The sequence below is a fragment of the Gasterosteus aculeatus genome, chromosome 8 (assembly GCF_964276395.1).
Source record: "Gasterosteus aculeatus chromosome 8, fGasAcu3.hap1.1, whole genome shotgun sequence".
NCBI classification, from domain to species: domain Eukaryota; kingdom Metazoa; phylum Chordata; class Actinopteri; order Perciformes; family Gasterosteidae; genus Gasterosteus; species Gasterosteus aculeatus.
The window spans coordinates 12405859-12419508 of record NC_135695.1 but is presented as its reverse complement, the minus strand read 5'-3'; the positions used below and the strand labels follow the sequence as shown (position 1 = coordinate 12419508).

At 40.8% G+C, this 13650-nt stretch overlaps 1 protein-coding gene and 1 long non-coding RNA gene across 3 annotated transcripts in view; one reads left to right on the top strand and one right to left on the bottom strand.

Moving 5' to 3' along the window:
* LOC144411442 (uncharacterized) overlaps positions 1 to 4488 on the bottom strand; it is a 24515-nt gene extending 20027 nt beyond the window's left edge. Inside the window, exon 1 of the long non-coding RNA XR_013468600.1 lies at positions 4362 to 4488. This is a non-coding gene — a long non-coding RNA (uncharacterized LOC144411442). The remainder of the gene's footprint in view (positions 1 to 4361) is intronic.
* Positions 1 to 13650, top strand: part of LOC120823475 (phosphatidylinositol 3-kinase regulatory subunit gamma) — a 15699-nt gene extending 2049 nt beyond the window's left edge. Inside the window, exons 2-12 of one of the 2 annotated variants that reach the window (XM_040183471.2) lie at positions 73 to 803; positions 2204 to 2344; positions 2504 to 2609; positions 2752 to 2850; positions 4971 to 5151; positions 5473 to 5592; positions 5736 to 5878; positions 5978 to 6154; positions 7042 to 7113; positions 7588 to 7749; positions 7903 to 13650. In XM_040183471.2, coding sequence (XP_040039405.1) covers positions 545 to 803; positions 2204 to 2344; positions 2504 to 2609; positions 2752 to 2850; positions 4971 to 5151; positions 5473 to 5592; positions 5736 to 5878; positions 5978 to 6154; positions 7042 to 7113; positions 7588 to 7749; positions 7903 to 8092 — 1650 coding nt within the window. In that variant the 5' untranslated portion in view covers positions 73 to 544 and the 3' untranslated portion in view covers positions 8093 to 13650. Of the gene's footprint in view, positions 1 to 72; positions 804 to 2203; positions 2345 to 2503; positions 2610 to 2751; positions 2851 to 4970; positions 5152 to 5472; positions 5593 to 5735; positions 5879 to 5977; positions 6155 to 7041; positions 7114 to 7587; positions 7750 to 7902 lie in introns of those variants that run through there. The other variant, XM_040183475.2, reaches the window with a different exon arrangement.

Sequence of the window (13650 nt, the reverse complement as noted above, 5' to 3'; positions counted from 1 at the left end):
TTCAAAAAGGCTTATTTTCCTAATTCTCAGTACTAATCCTCACACTTCATTCATGCATTTTCTTTGTTTTAGGTTTTCTGACATGAGATGATGCGTGAGAATGAAATCAGACGGCCGTACCTCAGTCTGTTACTCGCCACTGGGTTTACAGCTCAATAACTAGTGGCAAAGTGCCTATGAAGCAGGCGGGCAGCTGTTCGGGAACAAACTGTGGTTGTTCTGGGTTGCTCCAAGATATGAATCCCTTTAAGCAAATGACTGTGAAGCGGAACAGAGAAAACGTCCACTGAGTACATTCGAGGGAAAATGTCATCGCTCTGCTCCGTGATGAAGTTCAACCGGGGATTCAGGCTGAGAGAAATGCTCCACCTCCACAACACGGGGCGGCCTTGAACTTTGCAGCGCCTCTCTCTCTCTCTCTCTCTCTCTCCTCAGCCATGATTGTAACTCCAAGCTGATAGTATGTGATCAACGGCGCCGTGGCACCCGACAGTCCCACAGCTTCTCCAACTCAATAAAGCCTAAACTGGAATATTCAGTCAAAATGGCAGAAGCGGGTTTCCACCTCAAAGCGCTGAACAGCGCAGAGGACAATGAGCTGCAGCAAGCTGACCTCCCAACGTCGTCACTAGCATCCCTCCATCTCAGGGACCGCGCTGCGGCCATCAACCAGAGCGCCAACCGCACGGGGGATAATCCTGGGCCTCATTCTGTATTTTCTTCGTCGTCACTGCTTAACCAATCACAACGGCAAACAGACGTACCCGTCGCTAGCAGGCCTGAGCCTTCACCAGCAGCTCCAGGTAAGATGTGGTTCTTTCCCACACATCAGTATGGATAGGACTTTCTAGAATAGTAAATTATAGTAATTATAGTCAAATGTCGCCTCTATTTAATCAGGCGTTAGATGGTGTCGAGAAGTTCCTGTCAATTACATCTCAGTACATTTATCTGATGCCCCACTGGGTGACAACAAAACTCACAGTAATTATATCACTTGCTAGAGATGATAGATGGTAATCATGCATTTACAAGTGAGTAGAAACGTTAAGCTATTTCAGTACATTGAGGGCTAAAAGCCTAAAGGCCTAAATTTGCATAAAATGTTAAACGTGTGTGTATGAAAGTTAAAGGGTTCTTTAATGCAACGAGGCGGTGAACAAACTAAAAGAAGCATTAAATTAAAGGTAAGATACATTTAATTGGTGCCAAATTGAATGTTGCAAAACTCAGTTAACACATTTACTATTACTTTGTAATATTGGCTCAGTTTTATATTGACTGACAAAAATATTTGTTAAAATTTACTGTAACAATCAATTAAAAAATGCTTTGACAAAATAACAAAAATAACAAAACATGCCAACCAATTTTTTTTTTCAACCATTTAAGCCACTAATCTTTTTAGCGCTTGTGAAACAAGAAATTGGCAAACTAAGCGAAATTACATAATTTTAAAGGCTTGTATCCGACGGATAAATAAGACGCAGAGCTTTTCTCAGGTTTCTGTGCAGGACAAGTTTGGACAGAGCTTCACTATTTGCAGGCTGTGGGCTAATGAGTAAAACGCTCTTTCTAATTTTACTACAGCATATGTGATTCCTCCAACATTCAGCTCTATTTGCAGCAGCAATTGAATGCATCTTCAGACATACCATCACAAGTGCTGAAGGGATGATTTACATCAACTGCTAACGGCGCGCCTCTCACATACTAGTAAACACAAACGATCCACACGTAAATGAAATGCCTGACAGACGGATTCTCAACCTCCCCTGCTTTCCGAATACACACACACACACACACACACACACACATGGACAACCAACACAATCACACACAGCAGCACATCAACAGCTCCAGTCCTTCGTGCCCATGGCATCTCGCTGCAGACAGCTGTCATTTGTTAGGCGAGGCAAAGCAAGGCGAGGTCGAGCCCGAGCAGAGTCCGGCGGTCGACTCCGGGTGTTGAGGAGTGCCCATTCTGGTATTTTAGGCAGTCAGACAGTGTCACCTGCCAGTAGACTAGTCTGGACAAACTCTCCCACGTGGTGCAAGGCTAAAGCAACACACCGATATCTCCCCTCGGAGTCCTCGTCAGCGGGGCCAGCAGTGTGAGCTCAACCCCCGCAAAGTGCAGATGGCCACATGCAGACCGGTCTGAAGTGACGGCGGGAGTAACACTGGGCCGTTGATGTTGCAGAGTTCTCGGAGCCTGAGGAGGACCAAAACGGCGGCGAGCCTTGCTCTCGCACCCTGACTGCGCTGCTGCAGGACTTCTCCTCCCCCGTCAATCACGATGAGGTGTTTGACGCACTAAGAGCCGACGTTGTCAAGGAGGGAGGTAAATCTCAAGCACCTCTTTGTTCGGCTTGCTGGCAGTATGAAAGATGTTCTGAAGCTTATTTAATCAATCAAATGACCTTTTTTTCCCACGTAGATTTTATCTTTAGCGTTTGCCTTTCTGTATAATAACAATTTGTTCTTTTGCATCTGTGGTCAGAACTTCAACCTAAGAACAACATGACCGATGCAATGGCAGCATGCGACTGCAGCTCTGATGACAACCATCTGTCGGATGCTGAGTGGTACTGGGGAAGTACTTCCAGGTATCGAATGTTTTCATATAACATGTTGATGATTAATCTGTCTTGTTTACGATGTGTAAATGTTGAAGTTTAAAATAAAAACACAACTGAAAACCCCTCAATGACCAGATTGAAAGCGTAATGCTCTTTTGTTGTTGCCCAGAGAGGAAGTAAACGAGATGATGAGAAACACCCCTGATGGCACGTTCCTGGTCCGTGATGCCTCCAGTAAGGTCAAGGGGGAATACACTCTGACTCTTAGGTAACTACTTTTGACTTCTACGTGTTGTGAGCACTTGCAAAAATGACATTAAACTGGTTAAGTGATCTTGCTGTGTAATAAAGTATTTGGAAAGCTAATAATATGATTGAAATATGTACTTGTCAAAGGTCAGTTATTTGCTAGTTTTAATGTCTAAATTAGTTTTTTGCGGTTTTAGACTGTAGCTTCTATTTCTAGACACTTCTATTACAGTTTGGTACAGTTCCACAGCTTTGTTGATTGGAGCATGTCACAGATTCTAGCGTACAGAAACTTAACCTTTTTTACACGCGTTTCTCCAGTAATTTGTCTCACGTGGCATCGTGTCTCATGTGTTTAACAGAACATTTAACACACTTGAGCAACGCTGTCTACATCGTCTCCACATTCACAAAAGATGACTCTTTGTTGCTTGGTTGTTGGAATCCAGATAAAGGGACAAAACAGGACAATGAATTAATATCAGTGATATATCAGGCCAAACAGCTCCGATCATCTCACGCTGATTCCAGAAGTCTAATTTTGACTGACTGATCATTTTCAACATTACAGTAAATATAACTGTGCGCCACGGAGGATCTTTCAAATCACAATATTTTCCACTTAACAAAATCTTACGCTGAAGAGAAAATCAAATATTGTCTAATGGTGCATTCACACCAAAAGCGAAGCAAATAATTTGCTGGCTATATTTGCTTTCGTCTTGTCGCGAATGAAGCAAATTTTAAACGTGCGGCACGAAAGACGGGAAAAAAGCGAAACGATTAAATCGCTAATAAATTCGAGCAACGTTTGCGTAATTTACACAACAAATAAAGAGCAGAAATTGTGGTTATTTATTGCCATGGTGGATAGCGGAAACGATAACTGTCTTTACAAGACATGTAACAGAGATAAGCCACGCCCCCTTCCAGGCGGGAAGGGAAATAATCCGCTTAACATGCACGAGTAAAGCAGGCGAAAATTGGCTTTGCTTTTGGCGTGAATCATTACAGCTCCCTTGCTCCACAATAAAATGTTTGATTGGGTGGATGATTGAAAAGAGCGGAAGAGTTGAAAACAGAGTGCAAAAAAGTGATACAAATTGATGCCATGTCACGGTATTAGGAAAGATTCTGACGGTATCCCGGTATATCACGGTATGGCGTTTTCATTTAAACACATTAATTCATTGACCCGGAAAATTACCAGGCCGCTAACTGGCCAATTTGCCCACAACTGGCCGACGAGTTAGCTCGTTATCGTGTTAGCGAGTTAGCTTGTTGTGGCTGCAAACAGCTGTTCGCCACTGTAGATACCCAAACAGCTGTTCCCCACTGCGGATACCCAAACACCTGTTCGCCACTCACCGGCTACCCGAACAGCTGTTCGCCTCTGCTTGCTAGCAACTGGCCGGCGAGCTAGCTTGTTAGCGTGTTAGCTAGTTAGCGTGTTAGCTTGTTGTGGCTGCTCGCGTTGCCACTAGAGACTCGACAGACTTTGCAATAAATCGTTTTCTGATCTATCGTTACCTTAACGTTACGTCAGTTTCCAAAACCCTCCAAACAGACACAGCTCCTCTCCTGGGCACAAGTTGTGTTGGTGCATCTCTGGTCTCTCGTTGTTCCTCCTGTATCGCTCTTTTCCGTGTTTTCATGTAGCAACATGTAGAGTTACTTGTTGTTACCCAGCATGGAGTTCGGTGAGGTGATTTTTCTATGAATGTACATTTATTAGTGTTACAAATTGTTTATGTGTCACAAGTTGTTGTGTCATGGCAATATTGCGTAACACCTGACACATACTTGAGAAATCCAAACCGTACAGTCCCATACCGGTAAAATGATTACAAACCAAGGTCTGATTAAAACAATTACTTTCACGCTAAGTAGAGTTTATTTGGCAGCATAACTCAGTGATGCTCCCAACAACATCGGCTCTTTGGCAAATTTGATATTGACCATTCTCATTCATTCATGTGATGCCACGGTGCCCAAAAAACTTAACTTAAAAAAATAAATGAGTGTCTTGTTGGATTATTTATATTTTGATATTAAGAAACTTCCCAATGTAAACAGAATCAATAGGTATCGAAGTGGTCCCAGCTTAGTGTGACATTTATGCTTTGATCATTTTCGTAGGAAAGACGGCTACAACAGACTGATAAAGATCTTCCATCGTGGGGGGAAGTACGGCTTTTCTGAGCCAGTGGGCTTTGCCTCTGTGGTGAACCTGATCCAGTTTTACCAGAATAAGTCTCTGGCCCAGTATAACTCAAAACTGGACACAAAGCTACTCTATCCCATAACCAGATACCAGCAGGTGGGTTCACTATTAAAACTTTGGTTTACTGAATTACTGAATATAAAAAAAGTGAATACTTGATATTTGATTGTCATTGTAGTGGTTATTTGTTATTGCTGTGATTTTATTTAAAACTATGTAGTCCTACATGTGATTTGCGAAGCATCCGAGCAGTAGAAGTAAAATTGATAATTTGCTGATTTTAAGGATTCTCTTATATGTACCGAATATTCTGTAATCTTCAGATTGGATAAAAGGAATCATGAGCTTTAAAAATGAAACCGGTCCTTAATATCTTTCAAAACCTTCCATCTTCCTAAATATCTTAATCGTCCGTAGCAACAGATTGCGGTTGACATTGATGCAGTTGGAGAGCAGCTGAGGATATTTCAGGATCAATACAAAGAGAAGAGCAAAGAGTACGATCGTCTGTTTGAGAAGTTTAACCAAACCTCTCAGGTACAACACTACCCTAATCATTGAGACTTCATTTTACTGAATACATCCGTTGTTCCATTGGTGAAGAGCAGAATGTTGGGGAACTTGGTCTGACCGTAAGGCCTTGACAGTAAAAGTAAAGCTTTGTGTCCTTTCCTCCTCAGGAGCTGCAGAGCAAGCGGACCGCCATCGAGGCTTTCAGTGAAATCATTCGGATCTTTGAGGAGGAGTGTGAAACACAAGAACGTTACAGCAAAGAATACATCGACATGTTCATGACATTAGACAGCATCACACAGACAGACAAGTACGCTTCAAAATAACAACCCTTTGTCCATTTGTGTGGTGTCTTGACTTGTTTTCTGCATTTGCAAAAAACATCTCTTCCTCCTCCTCTTCCTTCTAGGATTCAAAACAATTCCGATGAGCTGCAGTCGAGGGTGGAGGAGATCCACAACAGCAAAAAGAAGTTGGAGGAGGAGCTGAGGAGGAAGGCGGTGGCCCACATGGAGGTCGACAAGAAAATGGACAGCCTGAAGCCCGACCTGGTGCAGCTCAGGAAGATCCGAGATCAATACCTGCTGTAAGTGAAACCCTTCAGCGCCTAATCTTCTAGATCTTTGTGCGTTTTAAAAAACATTGGTAAAGGTCTGGGCCACGGCCAAGATTCCTAAACTTGAACATACATTCCAATGGTGAAGAAACAAATCTACCACGTGCCCATCACATGAGATTAATGAAGAAAACGCCTACATCTCAAACTAAATTCCCTTTTTCAATTGTGATTCAGCCAACAGCAAGTAGGATTCTTTTCATGCAATCTCCCTGTCGTTTTTTGTAGTAAAATGGGCAGATCTTGTACAGAATACTCCTCATTTCAACTCAAATAAAGTTCAGGTCAATACGGCGCCCTGCACAGAGCAGCCAGCTAGCAGACGATGTCACGTACACAGAGCTCAAAATAGGTTTTGAATAGTTTGAACCTTAAAAATATTCAAGCTTCCTTCTTCACCGTCTCTGACAGCCCCGCCAGTACAGATTACAGACACGTTAATACAGATATCTTGAACCTCCGTCCCTTGATAAATGCATTGTTGGAATGGATTACATGTTTGTAATAGAGACCAAATTCTCTCATAAGTACTGTAGCTCATCACAACTCTCTGCATATCAGGTGACCCGACATGGGGTCCCTAAGCCCAGCGATAACAGATGTGTCACCACGATTCTTGATTACAGGCAATTACAATAAGACAAATTCGCCTGATTCATCTCATGTTGCCACAGCTGTGAATGTCCAGCCTGCTGAGCACGATGCTGCCTGATGGGAGGACGGTGTCCTTCTAGCAGCCTCTTTTAGACTCCTGTAAATTGAAATAAGAGACGTGTAACGACTATTCATGATAATATTTTCTTGATGGAAAACGTTATCATCATATGGCTTTCTTTTTTATTTCCTCCCCGTTTCAGGTGGCTCACTCAGCAAGGCACTAGACAGAGTCAGATAAACGATTGGCTGGGTATCAAGAACGAAGAAGAAGAGTGAGTATCCTCATTTAACCCGGGCAAGTAAATTAAAACAGAAAAGTCAGCAGAAAAGTGTAGAACATACAAGAAGATATTTCACTATTTCTATTTGTTATTAGTTGCTTCATGTGACATTCTGTGTGATTCATTTTCTATGTGTATCTCTTCATGCAAACATGTCGTGTGGAAGGATCTGTGCAGTATGCCAACAACCGTATAGACTATTAGTTCAAATGTAATAGACATAAATTCATTAAATCAGACGCTAAAGACATTTTTCTCCAGCAAACTTCGGCAACTTTGAAACAGGTTACTGTACCAGTTTATTACTGTTTCTACTGTTGGTAAGATAAACTAGCATCAAAGGGGAATATATATATATATATATATATATATATATATATATATATATATATATATATATAATATTATATTATATACATCAGATGGGGGCTAATTATTGTTATTATTGTTCCAATCCTCCTTTAGCCCTTACACTCTGGCAGAAGATCCCGACCAGGAGGAAAGAAGCTGGTACGTTGGCGGTATGAGGCGAAGGGAGGCAGAAGAGCTGCTGAGAGGGAGGAAGGACGGGACCTTTCTAATCAGAGACAGCCAGACTCAGAGAGGCTCCTTCGCCTGCTCTGTTGTGTGAGTACCACTGCATCTGGATCTCTCTCATCTTTGACGGCTAATCCCAATGCAACGTGCATTTTCAATTGTGTTGCACATGGACATCCAAACTACCCTAAAACCTTCCCTCAGTCATCACTATTGTTTCCTGTCTTGTTTTGTCTCGTGCAGTGTGGACGGGGGTGTGAAGCATTGTGTGATCCACAGAACATCCACAGGCTACGGCTTCGCTGAGCCCTTCAACCAGCACCCGACGCTGAGGGAGCTTGTCCTGCACTATCGCCACACGTCCCTGATCCAGCACAACCAGCAGCTGAATGTAACGCTGGCCTGGCCTGCTCTCAGCCAGCAGCCCAGCTGAGAGACACCAGCGCCACGCCACCTCCACCAAGGCTTCACTATGTCCACCCCCAGGCGCACCAACATGGACACCGTTGCCAGGCTAACAAAGTACCGGTTTGTGTTGTCACCCCTCGTCACCAGAAACGGTTTGTGTGCTTACCAACACTGGTGAGATGCCACAGCAAACAACTATTACCCAACAACAGTCACTCAAAAGCTTCGCCGAGGTGGCGTAGAGCAGATTTTGAACAGCTTTTCTCCTGAAGTTATGAGGCTGGTTAGTTGATGGTCACCGTAAAAACAAAAATGGTTGCATTTTCACGGCAGCTCTGTGCTCAGCTAGCCAGTTTATTTTATGGAGCTATTATTGCTAATACTAGAAATCCCATTTGCTCAACATCTGCTTGGAAAAAAACACAATTTGGAAGTACTTAGCTGAATTCAACATTGAACTACACACTGATGAAGTACTGGAATACTGCCTCCACCTGATCACAAACTGATGATGGTGCTAAAGCGCAGTGGTTTATAATGACATTAAAAGGTTACCACAGGAGAATGCTCTTTAGTTGTCAGAATACTGATACTTTACTCCTTTCTGAGCAAAACAACCAACATTTTGGCTCGCTACTTTCAAGCATAAATTATTTTCCTAGTGGAGAGAAATTGAATTTATCTAATTTATCTATCTATTTAAATTCCTACATTAAATATATATATATATTTATTTTATAAAAGTAAAGCACAAGAAATCCTAAGTACCTGAAAAGGCAAATATTAAGTTTCACTCCACGGTTGATGTATCTTAAATACTCTAGGTAACTGAGCTCAGGATGGGACTCACATTTGCACTGTGGGTGGTGCACTATAGAGACTGAGGTGACACACAAGCACTTTATCTAAACAAGACAACCAGAACACATAAGCACAGAAATGAGAGTTGGAGATTTGTGAGACACTCATTTCACATATTGATGTTGCTGGTTGAAAAAAAAGTTTTTCTGTGGAAGTTATTTTCTTATTGTCATCTTCATTCTGCACTTTTCCACAGTATTCTCCTGTCATCGAAATAGGAAATAGCATGGCATGGGGGACTTCTGTGGTATGTTTATACTTCATACCCCTTATGTGTACAAGGTTTTTAGTTATTATGGAAATCAAATGATCGGCAGATGAAGATTTATGTTCTTATAAAAATGAGACAATCAAGCTTAAATAGTTGTAATCTGTAAGTGTGTTTGTTCAACACGTTAAGGTGTTAAGCGTATAAGCGGGTATTAACTGTGAACCAGCAGACATGAGGCACAGGAAAACAGTTAAAACATTTCTTTGAGTGATGTACTTGCCCATTTGTGAATACCAACCAAATAAGCAGTTGCTACGGCACATAGAAGGCCGTACTGCTTCCTATTAACAGTTGATTAATCAGACAGCTGTATTTAAAGTTCTATATTTTTTCCAAGGATTCAGCTTTGATACGTTTCTGGATGCAGTGGAGGTATTTTTCAAAATTTGGGTTGGAAAGTGCCCTTAGATGTTCCTGTTGCAGCCAGCGTGATTTATTTGTCTTACTCTCAGGAGAGAATTCTTGTCCCCTAAATGAGTATGATGTTGGGTATAAACAGCAATCTACTAATGGCCCAAACACAGAGGTTGTGTCAAGCTGGATATGGGGCTACAGTAGCACAAATACTCTTGTATACCTTCAAGGAGGCTATTATTATCATCAAAGCTAATTATAATCCCCATTAGATTTTAAATCTTTACATTTCATTGGGCTGGGTATCGGTGCTCAATAGCTTTAAACGGTACGGACCCAAATAACCCAGAAGAACATTGACACCTCTTGACTGAAATTACACCTTACTCCCGACCAGCGTGGTGTACTACAGTAAAATATGAGGAAATTAAGATTTTTAAATTCACTTGTTATATAACGGTTGGAATACAGCAGCAGAACAAACCTATAGACCTAAACGAGAGTCACATGTCTGGCCCATCCTGGTCCTGCGGCCCTCGGGTTGGGAAACAGGGACTCTTCTGAACGTGCATGTGTGTGTGGCTCTAATAGTAAAAACTATTTTTATAAGCAGAAATATGGCATTGTTAGTTTTGGGTACCCATTAATGTATTTTTTCCTGTTTAATGGGTTACTTTGAATTCACTTTGCTCTGAGTGGTCACAAGTTGAAGACTCCTCAGTTATCCGTTTTCTCCAATTCCTATTGAATGGCACTTTGAAAGGTGTAAATGTTGGATTTTTTGCATTGCATTGTTGTTTTGGAACAGATTGCCTAGGAATGGTATGCATTCATGACGTATAATATGGAGATAATGGCTGGGCACTGTTTTGATACCGGTTCTGGTATCAAAGATATGTTTTGTCACCTTTTTTTGATTGGTTAGTCGTTGTTTTTTTGGGCTTTGTCTCCATCATTGGTGCTAAGCATCAAAAACTGTAGCTTTTCCTTGAATGCACTTCCATCATACAGGATGAGTGAATATCAAAGCAAATGAAAAGCGTTTGTGTTGAGTTTGGTCCGTTATACTTGTGGCTGCACAAACCTGCGATATTGTGCTGCACAGTGTTGCATCACAAAAGTTGTGTAATTGCCAATGCGAATCGGACAAGAAGCCCAATTTGAAAAGCTGGTCAGCTTTTCGTGTTTCTCTATAATACTTTGTAGTGCTTATGGTCAGCATTAGCATGCTCCCATGTAGAAACAAAGGCTGTGGTCAAATAGTCAGAGACAACCGAGGCAATAAGAATTTGACACTCACGTTAGGCCACGTTGATGTTACTGCTGTTGGTCCGCTATGGTGAAACCACAAGGGTCTGAAGATGGAACGCTCATCTTTGATACTTTGCCCTGTTCATTAGTACACTGATGTGAGTGAGTTAGTGCAAGATTTAAGTACCAAAGTTGGAATTTAAATAACAACGGATTGGAAAGTTGGAAAGTCATAGAAGTAAAAACGTTTTTTAACATGAAGAATGGTTGCTCGCTCTCCCGTTCACTCATATGTATCAACAGGAAACACAATTAGTAGGATTGTATGAAAACGTGATGATCTGCGTCCCTTGTCAGTCATGTTGATTGTTTGTTGTCGGCAAATGACTAGAAATAGTGCTTCACTTTAAATATTTCTACGACAAGGAATAGTGGGTCGACATGATTTCCCTTCCCTTTGAGGTCCAGTCTACCCTTTGTCAAAACAGATAGGAATTAATGTATTTAAGAACCTTTCCTTAACATTTAGAGAATTTGACCAGGTAATTTTACTCCAATTACGACCCTTTTAAAGCAATAGAGACATCGGACCACAGCCCAAGACTACGTAACAGTGGTGCAGTCTTCAATAAAAGTCCAAATGTCTCAAATCTGCAATCATCAGACTGTTGAGAATTAATCTATTATTAGCATGATATCTTGCTTTAATGGATATTCATTAAAATGTTATCTTTTTTGTTGTTGTTTACAGTAAACATGGAAGCACCTAAATGACTGTTATTACTTAAGGCATGTTGGGTGCACACCTGGCATGTGAAGTCTGTTCCTTGTCATTTAGGACATGTCGTATTTTTTATTTTTATTTTGGACACTCAATAGATTGATAAAGTGCTTAATTTAAGTTGATTCTTTTTCAATTTAACTTCAAATTGAAATGTATTCAATATTGTGAATTATACAAAAAAAAAGAAAAGAAACGTAACATATTATTGTAGCAGAAATACAGAAAAGGTGTACGGTTCATATGTGCATAAAAAACAAAATAGACAACAGCAGTTCTTTGTGGGGTTTAGTTTCAAAGCAGTGTTTGCACACACGTGTCTCCTGCGAGGCGGAGACTCTATGACTGTCTACATCCACCCTGTTGCTCAGGCAGGTGGTGGTGCTAAATACAGACAAGTTGCTGATGAGATTGACATGTTGTTGCACTGATAAAACACTGATATGAGTTTACAAAAAAATCTCCTTAATGCGTTGTCCACTAAATAGTACTATGTCTTTTGTACTGTAGACGCAAAAGTTTCTCTCTTTCTTCTCGTCACTGTTTCACTTTGTAGCTTAAAAGATTTATCGTGCGTGCGAAAAAAATGAATGAAAATAATTAAAAAACATTACAAAAAGTGAAATGCTTTTTAGGAGGATGATTGGTTTCTCATATCACAAAATGATGTTGATGTGCTTTCATCTGCAATCCCAGTAAGTTTTGTCCGACCAATGACTCATAACCTACTGTTACTTTATGCTTTAACCACGATTACCCCCATAAATTTGCTGTTGTGTACAGAATTATACATCATAAAGAATCAAAGTCATGAAGAATATTGTTATGTTAATAAAAAAAACAGATATTAGCTATATTTGCTAAGCTTTGTGACAACAACAAAAATTATAATAATCATATAAGTATATTGTGATGACAGATGTCTGTCTCTCCCACTGGCGAGATTTGAAATCAGCAAGGTCTCTTCCTGAGAAACCTTGTGAAGGTTTACTGTATTTTGCGTTAGATACAATCAATTTGTGAGATGTGAGATTTAACCTGATTAGTGTACGGTAAAAAAAAAAAGAGGATTCCCTCATTTTTTAAAGTTCTGTGGTGTTGTAAGATCGAGATGGTTTTAACTGTAATAATGCTGGCTTTAAATGTGTGTTTTTTTATACACCATGTAAGGGATTGGATGGCATTTACATCAACACCAATTTCCAGCTACCAGGCAGGAAGGCGTGTGTCACCTGGGCAGAGAAGCAGAGGGGGCTGTGTGAAAGCTGGAATAGTGGCTGAGCGTGTAAAACGTTGTATTCTGATACAGGCATACTGCCGGTGTCGCGTGTGATGGACACGTGGTCATTCAGACGTGTCTGTGTTTAGGCTTGTAGAGTTGAGTAAAGGGTAAAAGTAAAAGTGGTGGCGTGCAGAGGGAACTGTGTCAGGGGTACTGGATGGTTGGGGATGCGTTTAGTCAGTGCGTGGAGACAGACGAGGTTTGGTAAGTGTGGGTGAGGCGGTGTTTAATAAGGTTCTGGTATTGTTATGCAAGGCTCAAAGGGAAGGAGGTTGTTCAGTAGCGGATATTTGCTTTCACACAGTGCTCTGCTGCATCAACTAAACATGGTAGAATAAACAAACCGGGACATTTTAAGAGATAAGATTATTTTCCATCTCAGCCGGAGTTGGATAGAGGATAAAACTTCATGAGTTTTAAAAGGTTAAATTTAGGCATTTGATGTAATTAGTTTTGGTGCATTTTGGCAGTGCACATGATCTAATACCTCGACTTTGAATCACATTCAACATAGTACTTGATGTTTCTGTAACTCTGACTTCTATTTTCCCCCATTGTGGCGTGTGTTTTTGTTTTAATTTGGGAAAGTGTAACTGCTTATTTAATGTATTTATTGTGAACTTACATTCAATTATTTTTAAATGGCCTGTTTCATTCAGAAGACATATCGGGAAAAAAAATGGTTTCAAACATTTTTGTTGGTGTAAAACCTGACTTTGGAACAGCATTGTTCATGTATGCACTTTCAGATCCCCAAATAAACTTGAGATAATAATACTGAAA